The sequence below is a fragment of the Pongo abelii genome, chromosome 6 (genome assembly GCF_028885655.2).
Source record: "Pongo abelii isolate AG06213 chromosome 6, NHGRI_mPonAbe1-v2.0_pri, whole genome shotgun sequence".
Classification (NCBI taxonomy): Eukaryota; Metazoa; Chordata; class Mammalia; order Primates; family Hominidae; genus Pongo; species Pongo abelii.
The window spans coordinates 44,248,905-44,271,579 of NC_071991.2; the positions used below are offsets into that span (position 1 = coordinate 44,248,905).

At 37.9% G+C, this 22,675-nt stretch overlaps 1 protein-coding gene across 13 annotated transcripts in view; it reads right to left on the bottom strand.

The window, feature by feature from the left end:
* SUGCT (succinyl-CoA:glutarate-CoA transferase) overlaps nt 1–22,675 on the bottom strand; it is a 735,129-nt gene that overhangs the window by 74,688 nt on the left and 637,766 nt on the right. Inside the window, exon 15 of one of the 13 annotated variants that reach the window (XM_024250216.3) lies at nt 8,780–8,932. The exons of 11 other annotated variants lie outside the window; for them this stretch is intronic. In XM_024250216.3, coding sequence (XP_024105984.2) covers nt 8,925–8,932 — 8 coding nt within the window. In that variant the 3' untranslated portion in view covers nt 8,780–8,924. Of the gene's footprint in view, nt 1–8,779; nt 8,933–22,675 lie in introns of those variants that run through there. One more of the 13 variants, XM_054560565.2, reaches the window with a different exon arrangement.

Here is a 22,675-nt window from a genome sequence, read left to right on the forward strand (position 1 = left end):
CCAGAAAATGTAGGCCTTTTGACAACAACCCTGTGAACAACGTAATCTACCTTAGTATCCTCTTGATAATGGAACTCTCAGTATGTGAACAAGATTGGGATGTGCACAGATGACACTGCTCCCATAAAACTCCTTAATTAACTGCTGTACCCTGCTTTAGAGTAATACTTTAAAGATATACACTCTTCCTTCCTGTTCTACGACACAGGTGCATGTTCATATTTCTAAAGTCCAGAAATGTCTTAAGACAGATATATAGACTTAATGTGACTTTGTTTTTATTAAATCAATGCAGATTTGCCCATCAGAGCATAAAAAATTGTTTCTTCCATTATAACTGCAAATTTTCTGTGGCAATGCTTCATATTTACTCATCTTAGGCCAACCCTTGACAAATCATGTGTGGCCAGAGAACAGGATTAAAATCTTTGCTTATGCTCTCCATGTGTGTGGGAGGAGTTACCCCAGAAGAAAGAGGGGCTAGCTAGACCAACAAAAGAGGGAAATAAGGTATGTAAGGCCAAATAGTTACTGTATTTGTAGTATTCCTGATTAATTCCAAAGGGAGCTTGTATCACAAACAAACCAATTCACTTAAGTAACATGTTCATAAGAGCATCGCGGCAGCCCAGGTGAGAGCTTCAGTACATTTTTGGATTGTTTCAGAATTAGGAATTTGGACTGAAATAAGACAAAATGTAAATCCAGAAATAATATTTCCATTTTTTACTCCTTCCTGTCTTTATTAAACATTGGCCTTGATTGTAAAAACTTGCCAGCATACGACTATTTGTTTACATGGGACCTATGGAAACAGCATTAAGCAATTTGTTCCTCAAACTATCATCTTTCTCCTAAAATTCTAATGTGCAACATTATGGTTATTCTTTCAAGCATACCAAGTTGACCTACCTAGGTAGCCCTACAGACCTCTGATCACTAGAATACATCCACAGCCTCTGAATTCGCTGAATAAAATCTCTAGAGTTAAATGGCAGTTCCTGGAAATGCAAATCAGTTAGAAAGCTGTTTAGGCAAAAAGGCAACTGAAAACATTCTTTGCTTTTAAATTATTTTGTTGCTATCTTTAAGCAAAATTATTTGTCTCTATTGCATTGACAGATAAAGTGCTACAAAGATAGAGCTTACGGTAATGGTTCTTTTGAAATTTGATGAAGACAAATTTGTGTTGCACTAATTTTAATCCAGTGGTCTTACCTTTATCATAACAACTTTAATTTTTTTAATTGAAAAGGGAAAGGATACATTCTGTATAAACAGCAAATGCATTTTCTGTCAAAAATAATTAATGTCTGATAGAGAAAGTTTATGAATTTTGTAAAAGAAAGGATTTTTGTTTGCTTTTTGAACAATCTTTGCAAAATAGCTCTCTCTGCTCTTTTGACATCTGTTAGCTCCTCCATATCCTGGAAGTATTAAGTGTATTATGCTTTCAGCTGCAAGCAAATAAGAACAAATCTCAGCCACCTCATTTTATAAATCCTTTCAATCATTTGCAATATTCTTTGACTAGAAAATAAAAGGACTGCATCAAAAAAGTAATTTAGTTCATTGCTTACAGATGAAACTGCACACCAGTCAGTGTCTACAGACAGAGTACATTACTAAAACAGATAACACTCAAATATTTATTCATCACTTTATAAGTTAGAGTTTCTAAAAAATTATTGATAATATCTCAAATGTTTATTTTCTCAAGATAAAGTTATCAGAATTTAAATTATCATGTGCATATAAGCAAACAAGTGATGACTTAATATTTTTGAATTATTTCAAGATTGCATTTAAATTAATGTTATTTGTCTGCAAATAATTTCTGTATTCCATACTGTTATTTATTATCTGTTGGAATTATTTCTTTGATCTGAGTTAGGCCTTCAAAGAAAAGACATTTTAAGAAAACTCTCCTCTGTATCATGGCTCACTAAGTATTTAGAATACACTTAAAGCTATATTAGTCCATTGTCACACTGCTATGAAGAAATATTCGAGACTGGGTAATTTAATAAGGAAAAAAGTTTAATTGACTCACAGTTCCACAGGGCTTGGGAGGCCTCAGGAAACTTGTAATCATGGTGGAAGGGGAGGCAAACATGTCCTTCTTCACATGGCAGCAGCAAGGAGAAGTGCCAAGCAAAATGGGGAAAAGCCCCTTATAAAACATTCAGATCTGGTGAGAACTCACTCACTAGCATGAGAACAGCAGCTGGGGGTAACTGCCCCCATGATTCAATTACCTCCCACTGGGTCCCTCCCATGACACATGGGGATTATGGCAACTACGATTAATTCAAAATGAGATTTGGGTGGCGACACAGCCAAACCATGTCAAAGTTTTACTATAGCAGTGAAAATTCATTGATATAGAAGTTATTATTTGTAACACATTCTTATCTTTCTCAAATATTTACAGACAAATCTTATTTTGAAGGCAGCTTTTGGGAGCAGCCACTTCTGGCCTTGAACTTTTCCTGGGGCATTACTAGTCAAGGTGACTTGGACACATTTTCTAACCCTTCTGAGCCTCCTCCTCCACACATTTTTTAACTCTGGAAATCACACTCACCACATTGGGTTTTAGGAGGAGTAGATGAACTGATGAGTACAAAACCTAATGCAGTGCTTTATAAACAAAAGGTACACGATAAAAGTCTACATTTTAATCCAAAGAATAATATAAAGTAGGCTTTTACTCTTTAGGACTCTATTTCTTGAGACTCTTTCATAAGGCTTTTTCTCTCTCAAGACCCCAATTCAAAATCCAGCTATCCCACTCCTGGGTATTTATCCAAAAGAACTGAAATCAAGATCTCAAAAGATATTAGCACCCCAGTGTTCACTGCAGCACTATTCACAGTAACTAAGAAACAAACTAAATGTCCATCAATAGATGAACGGATTAATAAAATGTATATATATACAATGGAATATTATCGACCTTAAAAAAGAAAATCATCCTACCACCTGCTATTTGGATGGATGTGAAAATCCATGCCATATGGATGAACTTTTAAGACATTATGCTAAGTGAAATAAATCAGTCACAGGATAAAGACTGCCTGATTTCACTTGCCTGAGGTATCTAAAATAGTCAAATTCACAAAATCAGAGAGCAGAATGGTGGTTACCAAGACCTAAGAGGGAGGGGAATGGGAAATTGCTAATCAATGGGCATAAAGTTTCAATTATGCAAGATGAAAACTTTCTAGAGATGTGCTGTACAATATTGTTCTATAGTTAACAATACTGTATTGTACACTTAAAAATTTGAGAGAGTAAATCTCATGGTAAGTTTTTTCACAATAAAATAAAATAATATTTTAAAAAGAAAAGCTTAACTCAAGAAAGCCTAGATGGATCCCAGTGATGAAACCCTGTCACCAGGATCCTAATACTGATCATGTCTTAATCCCTGTCTCCTGGCTCACTTCAAGCAGGCTCCAACTGAGTGGTGACAAATATGGCAGCCAGGAGCCTCTGCTCTAATAATTCTAATAATTATTCTAATAATTAAGTGACAAACTGAAAAAGAGATAGTTTTCCCAATAATTACAGATAGAATCCAAGAATTTTCTCAGGTTCTGGACTTGGTTATGTGCCCTGGACTGAAATCTCTGGCCAGGAGGATGCAGTAGATTCATGTTCCCTCATTGCCCAGGGGAGGCTGTAGCAGGCCTGCCTGAACTACCATGAGTAGGAGCCATGACAGCGTCATGTGGAAAGCAAAGGCTGAGACAGACTTGAGAAATGTCTGGACTTTGAATGCAGACCCCAACCCACACAGAGATCCATCTGAAGAGAACAGTAACTTTATAGGCTCAACATGTTCTATCATTTCCATTTGGTCCTTCTTTATATCTTCTGTTTCTTCGCAGAGATGTTCTATTTTCTTGTTAAAACTTCCTACTTTCACCTTTGTTTTACGTGTGTTTGTAACTGCTTTTGAAGCTTTTATATGATGGCTGCCTTAAAACTTTTGCCAGATAATTCCAATGTCTGTGCAGTCTCATCGTTGGCATCCATTGATTTTTCTTCTCCCATTCAAGCTGAGATTTTCTTGATATGAAGACTGATTTTCAATTGTATTCCTGGACATTCTGAGTGTTAGGAGACTCTGGATCTCATTTCAATCTTCTGTCTTTGGAAGCCTCCTTTGACTGCATGCTGGCCGGGGAAGGCGTCCTGCCTCATTATGGCAAGCTGCAGGTGGAAGCCCAGGCCCCCATTTGGTCTCCACTGATACCCTGCTGCAGGGGGAATGACTCCTCAATACTACTGGGCAGGGGTGGAGCTTCAGGGTCCCCCTGGGTCTCTGGTGATATCAGAGACCTTCTTGCTCTTACCCATGTGGCTTTCATGGATACAGCAGGTGGTAGAGTGGGCGGCTTGTTACTGCTGGAAGATAACAGTCCAGGCTTTCCCCGCTGGTCTCTAACACCTCACCAGCAAAGAAGGGCAGCCATGCCTGTTACCACCGGGCAGGGGAGGAAGTGCCTTCTCCCCATGGGTCTCCACTTTTGATGCGGGGATGGGCATCATTACTGCCAGGTAGGAATGTAAGTCTAGGCTTCTCACTCTGCCTTTGCTGACAGAGGTGGAAGTGGGGCTGCCGTTTTTCCTGTGGTGTTTGGCTAAAGTAGGGAGGTTACTGTCTAAACATTTTCTGTCATGCTAGCCTGCCCTTTTCCTGGTTCTTTGGCTAGAGAGAGCAGGCATTTCTTGAGGCTTTTTTTTTTTTTTTTTTTTGGTCAAAGTTTCTTGGTTACCAGTTTCTCCAATACCTAGCTTGAGATATGTGAAGCAAAAAGAAATGCCAGGATCTTATTGTCATGTTGATCCTTAGATCCCAAGATTGCTAGCTGGTTTGCCTTCTTCTCTCTGTCTTTCAGTCTTACATTTATCTCCAATATCTACTTTTCTCTGAGATCTTGGCCCCGTATGTGCTGACTGCTTTAGTGTCCCTAAACCCAGACCCAGCAAAACTGTTGCGAGCTTTAAGTCACTATTTCTGGTAGGTCATTATGCCATGCACCAAGAAATGGTAATGCCCTAAGCGGAGAAAGGGAAAGAGTATACAGGGCTTACTCCAGTGTGTTTCCTTTCTCTTTGGGATATCGGCCCTGAAGCCCTAACTCTCTTGGTAGTTCCCCGGTGATTTTGAACAGATTTTTGAAAACTTATCCAGTTTTTCTTACTGTTCTTGCTGGAAGGGTTAGTGTGCTACAAACTGGTCTTCCTTATTAGAAATGAAACTCTCAGATACCTCCTTAGGATCTGTATACAATATTGTAACGAGTATTCTCTTCTTGCATATCTGCCCAGGACTTATAATTCAATTCTGACAGCAGAGGACTGAGAGTCAAGACAGACTGCATTTGTGAAGTTTAATAAAAAATGAATCAAACAGTTACTAATGAATTATTAGGTTTTCACCAGGGCTGATATTAAGTTTGTGTGCACTGGTACATTCATACTGGTTACTAGAATACTGATCTATTTCATATTAATTAGTAAATAACTGCTGTCCTGCATCACCTGTGCCCAACCTGGGATCCCACCGAAATTCTTAATGATCCAAAACATTAAGGCTAACACCCAGTTCAGGATGCAGCCTCAGTGACACCATTCCAGTGCCTTGTCCAGCAATCTATTATTTTTAGTGAAGGGGTATGATTAATTATTGTTAAGGTATTTTGAATACCACTCCTGTATACTTATCTCAGCTTGTTTATTTTTCATTTATTATAGAAATTAATTATATTTTTCTTTTGGTTATTTCCACAGATAATTGCTTAATATGGCTCTTTACTTATTTGAATAATATGCAACAATATAATTAGCAAGAATATTTGGAATTGTTTCTGCTAGTATACTCTTAATTTCTAGTCTATGAATATCTTTACCTTTCATTAACATAATTGAAATCAGACGTGATTGCCAGTTTAAGCCAAATAACTTATGGTAAGGCCAACCTCACAGCTGAGATAATAAGTAATTCCTGCTAATCAAAAGTGTTACATTGAATATATGAAACTAAGAACATCCTATAACACATATCTTATAGAAAATAATCATTAGCAAATTAGTTCATAGTGGCCATCTTTATTCTTCTATTACCTCCTGAATCATTTTCTTCTTGAACTGTGGTATCAGTGTATTACTGTCAATACACATGTCTGAAATCATATGCTCAAATTTCACAAGACTTAATCAATATTTCACTTACTGACCTTCCAGAGGAAAATTCAAGGCATTATGCAAGCTAAGATTTTTTCTTTCTTTTTTCTTCTTATTTGGAGATAGGGTCTCCTTCAGTTGCCCAGGCTAAAGTGCAGTAGGGCAATCATAGCTCACTGCAGCCTCAGATCCTTGGGTTCAAGCAATCCTCTTGCCTCAATTTCCTGAGTAGCTAGGACTGCAGACATGCACTACCACCATTAGCTAATTAAATTTATTTTTATTTTTATTTTTATTTTTTTTTATTTATTTATTTTTTTTGGTGACAAGGTCTCACTATGTTGCCCAGGCTGGTCTTGAACTGCTGGGCTCAAGTGATCCTCCCACTTTGGCCTTCCAAAGTGCTGGGATTACTGGCATGAGCCACCATACCTGGCCCTAAAATTATTTTTCTTTAAACCAAATTACAAACAGAAGCCTAATTAATGATTTTGCCTAACTGTAATACAATTACAATTCTTCACTTTGAAACCCACCAATTTAGAAGATGTTACATGCATTTTTAATACCTTAACTTTTCTTCTTTATATGCTACATTGAAAATGGAACCATGTGCTGCAAATAAAAGAAAAATTGAGGGGCAAGAATGCCAGCTGTGAGCCACCATCTCTTGCTGCCCCCAGAAAAAGAAAAAGAAAAAGTGCTTACAGATGTATTCATATTTCCCAGTGATTGTGACCAAACCTTGGAGGCTTTTCCTGGATTTACCTTAAGTTCCTGGTTACTAATTTGGTCCAAAGAAATCTCAGTATCAAATGTATATTCTCCAACTGGGACTAAGCTTTCTTTAATAGGATTTATGAGACATACTTATCTTTGAAGATACTGTAAGGATTGGCTTACTGAAGATTGAAGACTGCCACATTGTCAAAATTCATTTCACTGAGCTAATTTAGTCCTGGTTCTTATCCCTAAAGAATTAGTAAAAATACAGGTAGGCAGACCAAATTAATCTGAGAACAGCCATCTTCTCCAGGAGTGGACAATCCAGCAGCTTATTCTCCCTAATAGAAGAAATGGTTGATATCAATTTTGTATATATTTTAGTTCACTTTGAGAGGCTGTTTTCCACTGATAAAATTTATGTAAAAAATGTGAAATGTATAAATGTTGGAGGGGTGTAGGGGGAAATGATGGTGGCAGAGACTGAGACAGTTTTGACCGGGTAAAACTAATTATTGAGGCTGCTTAGAAGGTAAATGTCCCGTGTTAAGGGGTTTCTTCAAAAATATTTTTGCTACCCACCAATCACATGCAATATTACCTTGCATTTATGGGCTCCTATAGATGTATATGTTAATATTATTAATTTTAGACAGTAGGTAAAGTTACTTATTTCAAAGTGAAGACATGGAGGCTCGGCATGATTAAGTGACTTGCTACAGGTAACAAAACATATAAGGACGAAAGCCAGATTCTAAGTCTTTTTTCAGCATTTTCTCTTTCCAGTTCTCCACAGTCCAGGTAGTACCTGCATCTACTATAATCACGTCAAATAACATTGTTTAACATTCTCAAGGCATGTTAGAGTAATTTTAGCATTGTACTCATAATTGTTTTAAAATTATTTCTTCCCCAGTCCCTGCTACAGAAAAGATGAACTGGAAAGGGATCAAAGGGGACATTCTCTGGCCCAAGAGGTCAAGAATTCACGTGTATTAATAAGCGATTAGTCTACAAGAGTTCCTCCCAGAAGCAAGTGAATCTTGTCCTCAGAATGTAATCCCCAGTAATGTAGAATTTTAATGACATAAAAGTGTTATAAGTCGCTATGAGAAGAGGATGACCTAAGCAGTTCTGAGTGGCCCACTTGAAACACTGAAAATGAGAATGAAAAGAATGCTCTTAGCCCTGTCCAAGGGAGACACCATCACAGGAGCTTAAGTTTCAGATGATGATAAAAGCATGCTGATGAGTGGAGCAGAACCAATTTTTGATAAAGCTGTGAAACTCACTACCCCCCTCACCCCCAACACACACAAAATGGCTCCAAACTACCTGCTTCTCTTTGCCCGGAAGCCATGCTCAAACCATCTTGTGAGTATAAATGTGCCACATTAGGTTCTTATTAGACTAAGAAGAAGGTCTCATACTCAGGGATAGAAAGATCCAGAAGCTGTAAAAGGCTTTTCCCATGAAAAAATTTAATAGACACTAATTCAACAAGTCATTGATTGAGTCATACACTCATGCTTAGCACTGAAGAATCTAAAACGATAGAGACACCATTGCCCTTTAGGAGCTCAGAATTCAACTGGCTTTTTGGTGGAAATTAGTTTTATGAGTGAGTTTAAAGGGTATAAACCAATTTCATCAGGGCCTGCAACCTAGTGGAAGAGTAAACCATAGCAATTCAGGTCAAATAACTGAGAAATGTCTAAAGTTTAGAGGTGAGAGCAAATCTAGGATCCCAGCCTAAATAAACCTGCATGAAGTTGTAAGCACATCTACGTTGGTACATTTTCTCAGTAATTCCTCAATAAGACTATTATTTCCTTTAATAAAACATAGGGATCTTCAGAATTTAGCATTGGACGGCAAATCAATGGCTGGAAAGGGGTGTCTGAACCAACCCCCAGGCTCTCCACCTGGGCTTTGCCTACCTTTTCTCCTTCTCCCCTCTGATTCTTATGCCTTCTCCTATGGGCCTCTTACCACCACTCCTGTTAGTGCTCTAAAATAAACAGGAACAAAATTAGTTTTACTTATTAGTTTTCACTGAAATTGGTTGAAATTTTCAGAAAAGTTTCTTTTACTAAATATTAAATGAGAACAAAGGGGAAATAAGAATGCTACACATATAGGCAAACTAATTAAGAAAAGCTTTCTGAACCTGTCAAAGCTAACTTGCCTGTGGGGCCTGAAAGTTCTATCTCATTCTGTATGGGATTCCCTGAAAAAGAGGTGGCCACCCTCTCAGCTCCAGGACTAAAATAATTCCTAGCAACAAGAAAAGGTAGCCCGATGTCCTCTGGCTGGCATCAGTTGGTCTCCACAGGGCAAGCTTTTGGATGTTGTGACCACCCAGAGTTTGTCACAAAAGACACAGATTTCATTGCTGTTTCTGGCTGGGTATCTCACTAGTCATTGACAACAGGAAGAAACTTATGCTCGAAGTCAGCCTTCCTCAGCACAGAATCAACTGGACTCCAATATCTTCCCACCACATCATAACCACAGCACCCACAGAGGCAGAGTCACATGGAAGTTTTTCTCTCACTGATTCCTGTTAACTGAGTCCCCTTTGCAGAAAATCATAGTAACTCAGCAAAAGGCAACCAGTGGTTAGAAGGGTTAAAGGACCATAGTGAAAAGACTATAATCTATTGGACATCCCAAGATACTGTGATAAAAAGAATCTTTATTATGAAATAACCGTGTTTCTCTATGCTCCTGTTGTTTTTGCTAAACAAGAACATGGCAATTTCATGAGATGAATTCAATCTGAAAAGGGGTAAAGAATGAGGCCCCCTCATACCGCTTTTTTCCTTGACAGGAATGGCAATATTTCTCTGGATTCTCTTATTATATTTAGGCTCAAAGGATGCATATGCCAATCTAAATACACAATGCCCTCAAACTTTTCTAGACAATCTTTTGGTTCAAAATTGAAGGCAATGACCTAAATGTGATGGCTGGAAGAACACTTCTGCTAATGATTTTGCTAGAAATCTTTGGTTAGGAGCAGAAGAAACTTACAAAGCCCAAGTGTTTACTACCTAACTTCCTTATATCATAGACCACAATAATAATAGAAATAAACTGGCATATGCTTGTATTAATAGCCTGAAAAATGAAAAGAAAGAAAACTACTTACATTGGCAAGAAAAGTATAAGAAAACTAGAGAATTAAAACTTACTGATGAATTGGTCAGGGATATTTAAAAATTATAGATATGTAATAAAAATAAGGATAAACAGAATATAATATGACTGTGTAGAGCATTAATTCTCAATGCACATGGAGAAAGAAATAATGGACACAATTTTAACTTTCTAGAAAAAAACAATATTCTATTAATTAACACTGTACTTCTAAAAAAAACAAGGTTTATGCCTTTTTCTGATTGTTCTGTAAAGATTTTTCTAAATATTAAATTATTTAAAAATACCGATGAAAAATAAAGAAGATAAAAATTACCCAAAATCTTACCACCCAGGAAGAATTATTATTAATATCATAACATTGTCTTTAACATTTTGATATATTTCCTTCTAGACTTTTTTTTTGGTGGGGGGAGGCTTACACCTCATACTATCAATTATGCCAAAGCTTGAATATTACAAAACAATCTAACAGTTGAGTTTTAGACGAATAACAAGCTCTAAGGTCCAGATAGGAAAGAAGATGCAAACAGGGATAACCATTTGATGTTAAAAAGTCAGTTAAAGAAGTTGCCTGAGAAGCTGGTAGAGTCTGCTAATTCAGTGATAAGAAAACATTTGCCAGTTTTTTCCTGTAAGTTTCACTTAGCCCATGTTACCCCTTTTGCGTGTGACTCAACCATCAGTAGACCCCTGAACTTTTTAAAAACTCTATTCATTCTCAGAAAACATTTATTCTTTCTGTTTTGGTCTGAACTACACAACCTACTAGCAAGTCTGAATCTCAACACATGCTGTAACTTATATAGCTTCATTATTATAAAAATATATCTAATATAAAGGGGTGTGTGTTTACAAGTGTGTGTGTGTGTATGTGTGTGTGTATCTTCCCTGCACCGCAGCATTTTGTCTGAGTTTGGCTCTCAGGCCAGCCCCATTCCCAGTGCTGGCAGAGAGCTAATGCAGTTTTCCTGAGACTGCAGATTCTATTGTTACTTATCTTTTATTATGATTTCCATCGCTATCATTTTATTCAGGAGAAAAGGTTATCAATCCTGGTGATGTCCTTTTAATTCCAAAGGAATGTAAGATGGAAATTTATTGTCAGAGTCCCAAGGCTAAGAATACAGAGATAATAAGAAAGCCTTGAGAATAACTATCTTGGGTATATATAAACAACACTGATACATTACGTGCATAACTAAGGAGAAGCAGCGAGCTGATACAGACTCCAAGGAGAAGGGGATTGTAACTGTACATGGAGAAGAAAAAGGGAAATAAGCATTCTTCAAAAGCCCATGTGACACCAAAAATAGGTAAAGTTATCCACATGAGGAACCCGATGCCTGAAGAATGCAGAAAGATAAAATCAGATACGTTGTACTTAATTTTTCTTTTGGTAAACTTTGTCATTGGAAATATTTCCTTTCTTCCATTTTGCAGATTTGTAATGCCATTCTTTATGCCTTAATGAACTTCTAGCTGGCCTCTGAAAACTGTTTCCTCAAAATATTTAAAACTTTTCAATGCTGGTGTTTTTAAATTTTTTAAAGGCAACAAAATTAAAAAAAAAAGAAGAAAAAGAAAGAAAAAGAAAAAAAAACCCCACACTAGGAACTCCAAGTCCTGCCAATTTTTTCTTCCTGCCAAGTCCTATTAGTATAAATGAACGGTTTATTTTAAGAAATGCCTGATAAATTACTCTACACAATCAGTAATGAGGGTACTGTCAGCAAAGGAGAATCATTTCCAAAATTTACTTGGCATTAAGGAGCTAGTGCCTTCTAAGCTCAAACTGGGTTATGTGGCCCTAGCCCCTGTGGATTCCATAAATCTCTTCCTTCTTCTCAGAGGACAGAGGGATCAGCAGATATGGGTAACTTCTGGGATTTCTGTATGTCTGCTTACAGTTTTTGAAAACTGAAATAAAACATGGTCATTTGCAAACTTTCCTTGTCAACAATTTCTATCACTCTTTAGAGAGTTTATTTTCCTTTTGGACTTTGCCCCAGAGGAAAATATTAAAGACCTCAGGGTATTACAGTAAAATTTAAAAACATAAGTCAGGGCAAAAACAGAAAACAGCACGATTATAAAAAGGAAATAGTTAAAGAGCTCCACATTTCTTTTAGGACACAAACCTTCACCCAGCACCTGATTCCCATCCAGGGTGGCTTTAGGGCACTACACTTGTAGGGATGCAGAGGCTACAAATCACCAGCCAAAGACAAAAGCAAAGGAGGGCAACAGATGACCACTTCTAGAAAGAGGAAGAAAGAAAACTCCACAATTGAAAGAATCCTTAGGTAAATAAAACCATTAGAGTTTCAATTAAACAACAGGAGAGTATGATGATCATCAATGGCTCCACACAGTTTGCCGACAGCACTGTACCTTACAGAGCCATCAGGTAAAACCCTTTGTATGTTTATTAATGAACACTCGGAAGGCAGATCTCAGAAACAAAAGACATGTGGTGGTGTCCTCTATCCCCAAGCCACTAATAGAAAACTGCCTTGTCCTGAAGCTTTATTTTTCTAAAGGGAGACATAGGTGACTTTCCTTTGATTAATTATGGCAGCAAACCCCAGCAAAGCTGTTGTGGGAATGAAGAGTTTAAAACTTGAAGTCTGTTATCTGTGAAGCTCTCTTCTGCTCTTTAGAGAAATAGTATCACAAAAGTTAATGGTCAAATAAAATAAACAAATACCTCAAATCCTCGCCCACCCTCAATTTCCCTTGGCCTACTTATAAATCCCCCAGTGATGGGCTTCAACTACTTTTGCTGTAAGACTATTTTCCAACCACTGTCTACAAGACTTCCACTTACTCTTAGCAGTGTCTGTATAATGTTTGTGCTGACCCCGCATCAAAATCTTGTTAAGCCTCCAAGTAGGAGACAAAAGTGTTTCATACAATTTATACTACTCATATTTTGTATTTAATATGTTTAAACACTAGGATCAGAGTTCAGCGTTTAATGCAATGCAGTATGTACACAAGCTGACTAAATTACAGATGAACAGAGAGATGCTGCATACCTCCTCCAATCTTATAGCAAGAGGAAAGATATCAGCTCTGCTTAGGAAATATTTATAAGTCCCAAGCATTCTTAGCATCATTAATAAGCAACTCCTTAATGGTCCTTAGAGGTCATTGAGGGGAATTGATTCCCATTTTGCAGATGAGGAAACTGAGACCTGAAAAGAAGTTGGGTGAATTTTTCTAGGGCAAAGACATCAACGGAGACAGAACCAGTACCACCCGGTGTAGAATATCAGACCCCAGACTCCTGAGCCATTCTGCCTGATCTGTTTCCCCAGGGTCTCTGCTCAGAACACTACCTGCATCCTCTACAAAAGGCTGGGGTGTTTTGGTCAATGTCCATGCTAACATTCCTGAGGTGGCTGAAACGGAGCCAAAAGGGTTGGAGAAATGGACTCTAATATTGGTTTGATTTGTACTTGGTAAAAGCCATACAGAAAATAATGGAGTGGAAAATCTCCTTATCCAAAAGACTCTCAGCTTCATCTCACCTACCACAGAAATATGTTTCCACAGAAAAATTATACTCCAAGGGTCTCAGGTCTAATCCCAAGTAACATTAAGTGGGACGGTCAAAGTAAGAAAGGTATAAGTTTTACGCCAAGCAGGTCACTCATATCAAACCAGCTTCCTTGGCCTCCAGGCCTGTGATCCACTTTGATTATTTTCTGATCACTTATGAGTACAGGGCAGGATGCCAGGGATCCTTTCTTTGTAGCCTCACCTCACCACATCTAAGAATGACGTGGAGCATTCTTAGATCATTAAATTATGAAATAACCCAACAACAATAATTACAGAAAAAATGATTGCTTCTGAAATAATTTTACTTCTGCCAGGAAAAAAATAAATGGGTAGACAAATGTAAATTTTAAATGAGCTAAATATCATATTTAATTTCTAAACATAACTTTAATCCTATTGTGAGCTCTCTGAAGCTAGCTTTGGAAATGGCTACCTCACTGTTATGATATTCCCCAGGTAAATCAAGTAGATTGTCACGATTCTAATCTAGGCATCATCATTATATTCTCACACCCCAAGGGTGCTAAAAGCACAGGTATACTAAAGAGTCTGTAGAAGGCAGCTATGATTTGTAAAGTACAATTCTACAACCTCTGGCCACAGCTGAGTAAAACAATAGGGTCTTGACTCAAAAGTGGTTAACCACTGGATTTCAGTCTATGTGACACTATGATCAGAGACGCTGTGTCCCACTCCTCTCTGTGGAATTGAGAACTGGCAAACTAAGTCGCTGAGCTAGACAGCAGGGGCCACTAGAGTGGAAAGGTGGTGGGAGGCGTTGCTGGGGTGGCCACTGTGGGCTAGGCTAAGCATATGCTGAGGAGGGGAGTGACTATGAATACACAGAGGAAGCCAGCTGGGAAAGAAAGGGAAGAGTCAGGCAGAGGAACTGTGATTCAAACAAGGATGTGAGGGTGGTACAGTGCAGCCCCTGCCCTTGCTGCAGCTGGTCGTTTGGCTTCTCCCAGGCACAAACTTTCAATCAATCCTCCTTCACAGGAGGCAACTTAAGTACATGTCTGTTTCTGGTAACCAAGAATGCCTTGAGAAGAAAAAAAAGGCCCCTAAAGGAAATGATTAAAGATCTTCTGGGGTAGTCCAACCATGGCACTGCCCAGTCCCAAGCAGACCCAGCTTTCCCCAGACCCACAGCAATGCCAGGACTCCCAGAAGAGGCTGGCTCCTAGTGTAGCTCCTGGTTCATGCGACTACTTCAAGCAATTTGGATATTCTTCCTCCAAAATCAATATGAAGTATCACTGAAATTTAATGCTAATAACATTCAGATTAAAAGATGACCCACAAAAGTGAACTGATTTTTTTAAAAAAACCCACCATGGAAACATAAATAGGAATGTGGCCATTCACATCAGACTGTGGCTCTGATGTCTTTTTACCCTACTACAATAGAAACCCATGGCCTCTCCACTAGTTGATCCTGATGCCCACGGAAAAGGTAAGAGTGCCCAGTCTGATGCACACCTCCATCATGTGGCTTTCCGTTCAAGTTAAGTAGAAAAAAAGCAAGTGGGATCAAAACCTAGGGTCTAGGAAGAAGAATATGCATTTCATTAGTATTTGGTCAACATGAATCTGAACAACCACTGTCTATGAAGATAGATAAGAGGCTATCTAGAGAAGAGAAGAAAATTATCTCTCATCTCTACCCCTGGTAGTAGGATTTTGAGTTCAAAACTTCATAGAGGAGATCCCCGTTACACCACAATAGAGCTTCTAAGATTGTCCACATCTTCTCATGCTTCACCGCTCTACTGCATTAATGTTTCAAACAGCTCCCTGAGGAGAAAAACCAACCTTTGGCTTGGTATTTACTACATGGCGCATTGTTCTATAGATGGCAAATGGATTTCATCCTATTGCTAACTCCAAATGACTGTTAGAGCCCTGTCCCAGGAAGGGTTCTCCAAAGCCAAGTGCACTCTAAGCTTGGTAGGAAAGAGCCTGGGATTGATGAGCAATGTCTGTCACTGGCATGGGAGGGAAAAGAGCCAGAATGCTAGGTACCAGCCAGCTTTAGCTCACACCTTTAATGTGCAAGAGAGTGTTTGATTTAGAGGACTGCATTTGTGAGCCTAGGGCACAAAGAGATTCAGCTTCAAATATCTCTTTGAGATAGAGGTGTTGACATTTAAAACTGAAATAATACGTAGAAAGTAACATTGATGAAACTTATAGCCTCTAGGTTCAGAAAAAGTAAGAGCAACTAATTAATAACTATGGAACTTCCAGAAGAATATGAAAACTCAAACCCAAGAAGTAGAGTTTTTCTCATGATGCAAAAGGACCATATGATGTCAATCATAGAGAAACAACCATTAAAATGAATACAAATAGTGATGTAATCAGTTTGGGCTTACGTCCTAAAATACAAACAAAAAAAGACACCAACAAAACCCCACAAAACTCAAAAAGTCTTTCAATCTAAATAAGGCTGGAATCTCCCTTCTGAACACATGTGCTTTTGTGTTCTTTTTCCTATTTTGATAGTTGAGAAACTGAGGCAGCGTGGGAAAGAGAAAACTAATTCAAAGGCCCCAGTGTGAATCAACAGCAGATTCTGGGTTTAGAAATAAAACAGTTGATTTGGAGTTGACTTGTTTTAGTTCTCAGACACGTGGATTCCCTGGCTGACTTTCACAGCGGCAGGATGGGGACAACCGCTGGGCACCTCACTGCAAACTGCAATATGGCTCAGCAGGAACTTGGCCAAGGTGTATAAAAGTGGCAGGCACAATGAGGAAGGGATCAGGTGAGTGGCCAGGAGGTCATCTGACATTGAAAGATAATATATCTTAACAGAATAGATTCTTTAGAACACAAACTTCGGAAAAAGGAAAAGAACTAAAGTAACAATTCCAGAGGCAGAACCATTCTGAAAGCCTTATCTGTGTTCAAAACCTATATGGAGCTCCTCCTTCTCACACCCTAGGCTGACGTGATTTTATGTTGCTGCTGCTTAATAGGAATTTCGAAGATTGCACCTATATTGACTTATGTATACTTCCACAGAAGGAGATAAGGTGCAGAAATAATCCACTCACCTTACACTTAAATTCAGAGACAGTTTAGTAGCTTGGGTTTGTGCTCTAAAAGGCATAAGGTATGTCCATCTAAAATGAGGCCAAATTTTCTCCCATGGAGAAGCAAAGCTCCATATCTTTAATTGACCTGAACCTTAATTTTCTAATCTGTAAAACAGAGAAATTAGTATCAACGTGCCAAGATGAAAGAATGTTTCTAAAACAGTGTATGTTAGGCATCTTATCTGACAGAGTTAGCACTCAATGCATATTAACTATTAGTTTGCAGATATACCTCTTAGCATTGTTAACTGAGAATGCTTGTAGGTATTTGCCTTTCCAGTAGAGAAACTGGGACTCTATGTCCTGCCAAAGACCTTGTGTATGTATAAGCTAGTGGTTGAGAGCTGAAGGAAAATACATTTACTTGTAAGTCAGGGTACATAATTGGAAAAAGGATATCGCACTCATTTTGGGCACAGCTCATTAGTGTGCATGGGCCCTTCAGGCCACCTCCTTCTGATGTAAGCCACATTAATGTTTACAGATGGTAAAGCAGATTTATCTTTCAAAACCTTCAGAGATGTTCAAGCAACTCTGAATGGCTCTCAAATAAAAGTTTTTGCATTTGTTATTTGGCATCTCTTCTGTGTAGAAACCCCAATAACACCACAGTTGAAATTCCATAGTATGGTAAGCAGTTCCAAAAATAAGTATAAATTGCTACTGTGAAATACATATATTTTCCAATAAGAAGAATTGCAGTCTCATTTAGAGGTTTTTTGGTCATTGCTGTTTCACAATTAAAAAGATGTGAATCATTTTATTTAACTTTTTTCTCTTTTTATTACCAACTAAATGTTACTAATGGGACAGTACACATGGCCATGAAAACTCAAGACCCATTATTTCTTGATGTTCAGACCAAATTTGTGGGATTTTTTTTAATGCCTTAGTCATTATATTTCACAGTTACAGTATTTGGGGTAAATTGAAAATATGAAACTTATGGAAAAAGCCAACATATAATCAAAATCTGTAAGTCTTTGCAAGGCTTTATAATCTGTAGACAAGTATCAACAACAGAAATAACTCTGTTAGGAAATTATAACTGCATTTCGGCAAGACACAGTGTTTTTGGCCTACAGATTCCACTTGAGCATCTAAAAATCAAAATGTAGCAAAAATTAACAAAATCAGCAATCTCCCCGTCTCCACAATGAGTAATGAGAACATTATAGATCAATTTCATGGGACATTGGGAACTTTTCAAGATTAATTAATAACATCTATTCTAAAGAGAAAGCAACAGACACATTTATCTTATTATACTTATTTGCTGAAATTACATAAAAGAGAGCATTTATGTAAATTACAGCAAATATTTCAGTTTTCATTTTGCCTGCTACTTCTGAAGGCATTCTTTTGGCAAGAATAACTTCTTGGCTTTCATGAGATACATTAAATCTACTTCATAGAACTTCCTATCTTCCCTGTGACTTTCAGAGGGATGGCTATTCAATCTCTTCTAAAAGGGAAAGAAGGCTGATTTCCAAAACTTGGAAATAATCATAAGCTTTACACAATCTTGGTGAATCTTAAATTAGGGAAAGAAAAAAATGTAACAAAGGAAAGCTTTGGGTTGAATTCGGAAGTATTGTGAGATTCTAAAATTTGACGTAGTATATTTGCCCTCATAACACATTTCTGTAGAAAATAGATTTATAGCATCCATTTTCACTCTGATTTCCTGTTTCTCTGTCCATTCACCAACAAGTATTTAGAACCTAAAATGGCTATGTGGAGTGTTTTAAGAGTTAACCTAGGAAGTGAGCACCCCTCTGGGAGCAATTTGATTGGTTAATACTAGTTCTGAGCTCGGCATGTGAATCTTTATGACCGCACAGCTTTGGGAATGAATTGCTTGACCTCAACTTTCTCCATGGGGGTGCACACCTTAATTTTCCACACTAATTTTCAAATGGAATGACAAAAACACTTTACTTATCTAGAGGTCAACTATTCTACAAACTCAAGTACTTGGAACTCAGACAAAAAGCAAGCAGAAAAAGTATCTCTGCAGGCAAAGTGATGTCATCAAATCGCATAGATTTTTCCCCATTGGAGAGCTGCTCATCATTTGAAGCAAATGTACATTGATTTTATTCACAATTCCCATCACTATGCTGATGTTGTTTTTGAACCTGGAGCAGATTAGAGGAAACAAATCGTATGTGAGAAAGAGAGACTAATAGAGGCAATACACTCAAAATAATATGATATAAAAAGATACGGCCAGGCACAGTGGCTCATGCCTGTAATCACAGCATTTTGGGAGGCCAAGGTGGGCTGGTCACCTAAGGTAAGGAGTTTGAGACCAGCCTGGCCAACATGGTGAAACCCCATCTCTACTAAATATACAAAAATTACGTGGGCGTGGTGGCAGGTGCCTGTAATCCCAGCTACTTGGGAGGCTGAGGCAGGAGAATCGCTTGAACCCAGGAGGTGGAAGCTGCAGTGAGCCGAGATCATGCCATTGCACTCCAGCCTGGGTGACAAGAGCAAAACTCCATCTCAAAAAAAGAAAGATACTATTTCAAAAATTATTAATAAAAAGGTCAAATGACTCCATGTGCCCCTGTAGTCCATAAGGAATCACTTACTATAAAAAATTAATATTCATAATGATTATAAAAACAGAAGTTTTCATTTTATTCAATCTACATTAATTAAGAAAGTGAGGGAGTTGTTTTATAAAGTAATTTTATAAAGAATTTCATGGAATACAAAATATTTCAGGCTGGTGCAGTGGCTTATACCTGTAATCTCAGCACTGTGGGAGTCCGAGGCGGGCAGATTGCTTGAGCCCAGGAGTTCGAGACCAGCCTGGGCTACATGGCGAAACTCTGCCTCTACTGAAAAAGTCAGCTGGTTGTGGTGGTGTACACCTGTAGTCCCAGCTACTAAGGGGGCTGAGGTGGGAGGATCCCTTGAGCCCAGGGAGGTTGAGGCTGCAGTGAGCCATGATTGCACTGCTGCACTCCAGCCTGGGCAACAAAGTGAGACCCTGTCTCAAAAGTAAATGATAGATAGATAGATAGATAGATAGATAGATAGATAGATAGATAGCAGATAGATAACACCAGATAGATAGATAGATAGATAGATAGATAGATAGATAGATAGATAGATAGATAGATAATTTCAAAAGAATTGGCACATAAGGATATGCTCTGGAGATCTAGCATCTATCATGATGAATGCTGGAAAATCCCATAGTTATTTAAAGAATTGCTTGTGAGCTCAAACATGGAACTCTGTCTTTTTATTTATTCTTTAACCAGAAGCATGTTCTCCTCCAAAGAATAAAGGTTTTTATCTGTAACCACAGGAACTTGAAACAATCTGCAAGACTTACGTATGGACTGATATTCAGCAGGTGGTAACAGGAATATGGGAACCAAAGCCAGAAATTGAGCTTTCAATGAAAATGTTACTCTCTCCCCTATTCCTACAGACTTTTGGTGTGGAAAGTGAAGAAGAAGGGAGGAGGAAGGGAAAGTTCATCCTGCTGAGGATGGAGGAGCAGGCTGCAAGCTGGCTTACTCCTTCAGGGAGCTTGAGGGGGCACTATTAATAATTATGCTTGGACAACAGGCATACACCAAGACAGTTCTAGGCAAATGGAACATATGGTCACCCTAGTTTTAAGGAGCAAGATGAAAAATACTATGCTAATTAACTATCCTCTAACAATTCTTGAGGTAGAGGACAGTGGGAAAATATAAAGGAGTAATTCACAAAAGTATTCTATCGAATACCCTGAAGAAATAGCTTCCCCAATTTATGTGCTCATTCATTCATTCAGTTAGTCTCAGTGAATAGCTACTGTAATACATTACAATTTCCAATATAATCTCTTTCCTATTAGATTACATGTTTTTAAGAGCCAGAATGTCTTTTAAAATTATATTTCCTTTCAAGTCTCATCTATTTCACTTCTTCAGTAGATGATAAATATCTGTTAACAATCAAAATAGTATCTGTAAGAAAAATGGAAGACCTACATTGAAAAATAATATGAATAATAATTACACTTTTATTCCCCCCATCGAACCTTGAATTAATCTTACAAGGATAAAATTAGTCACTTGAACTTAGAGAGTGCTATACAATCCTGGATTGCTCTGAACCACAGTATTTACCTTTCCAGCATTGACAACCTCATGGCATTGTTAAGATACATTACAGGAAAAGGGCACATTAGAAAAAAAAAATGCTAGAAAATAAATTGTATATTGTGTTACTTGATAGACTTTGTAATTCAATTTGACTATCAGTCTACTTGATAACTATAGTGTTACAGTTACTGATATAATTTGGTTACATCGATACAGATTGTGATCCACACACAATCTGCTGTATTTTAATAGATTAAACTACACCTTTCTAAACTGTATTTACAGAGAAAGATGTGGGTGAGTGTTGGGGGGGAATCTAAGTACATTTTGCTATGTGTAGAATTATAACTTTTGAAACAAAACATACACACACAGCTACATTTGTTATACTTTTGGATATACAATCTTAACTTCCTGGGAATTTCTAGAAAACTGTTAAGAGCACAAAATATAGTATACATGAAATTAAATTATCTGCTCATATTTCAAAATTTTAGAGACATTGGCATCTGGAAACTTTTCAGGGTTCATTAGTTCATTCATTCACTATAAATACATTTTAATAGCTACTGTGCTAGGCCATAAAGTGATCACAGAGCTCCTGCCTCAAATTGCTCATAGTCCAGTGAGCAATTTGTCTCCAAGGTTATAAAGGCATTTGACACAGTAAGTGAAGGTATTCACAGGATGTGGGGAGCATACAGGAGGGACACCAGTGCTTTGGGGATTAGGAAAAAGTCTTCCTAGAGCAGGAATTATATAAGCCGAGTTAAATTATGATGTGACAGATATGGTTTGTTGTCCACTAATATCCCTTCTCTTCTTCCATAGAAATAGGACATCTGTTTTCCAGTAGGGCAAATGCCACTCTTCATCCCCAGGATAAAAACTACATTTCCCAGCCTCTGTGCAGGTGACTAAGCACTTGTTAATATATGTGAGTATAGGTATAATTTGACAGCTTCCAGGAACCTGCTCCCGAAATATTTGGGGTATGCTCTTTGTTCCTTTTTCCTCTTTGTGCTTTCCTCTAACCCTCTGTCTGGAACATAGATGTGATGACCCAAGCTCGAAATGCCATCTTGTACTACAAAAACAAGGACCACCTTCCAGGGAAGGTGGAATAATGAGCTAAAAGGAGCCTGATTTCCTGAAGACATCCCATGGCAGAGATGTCATACCAGCACTGAACTGCCCGCCTCCAGACTATCATGGGAGAGAGGATTAACCTCTCTTTAATCTGTGCTATTTGGGGGTCTCTGTTATAGCTAAAGATAATCCTGATGCAGCAGAATAGAAGTTATCTAGGCAAAACATAATATAAAAGCCACTCACCACAGAGGAAACAATACATGCAAAATAACAGAGACAAAAACAGCATGGTGTTTTCAAGAACCTTGACAAGTTCAGCATGACAGGGGTTCAGGGAGGAAGTAGATGGAAAAGTAGCAAGCTTAATCATGAAGGGGCTAGCAGGTCATGCAAAGAAAATTCGATTTAATTAGAAATGCATAAAAGTCAAAATGCATATTTAAATAAAGGAGAAATAATGTTATAAGAAATGAGTGAGTTAATATACAGGCTCAATCCAAGAATCAACAACTAAGTGTTGAGGGAAAGAAGTCAGACAGCTATGCTTCCTGCATTGGTGTGTACATTTGGGGCCTTGGCTACCTTGTTTAGGGATCAAATAAAATTTAAGATAGAGTTTAGAGAAAGGCAAGTGTATTCATTTCCTGTGGCCATTGTTACAAATCGTCACAAAGTTGGTGGCTTAAAACAACGTGCATTTGTTTCTGT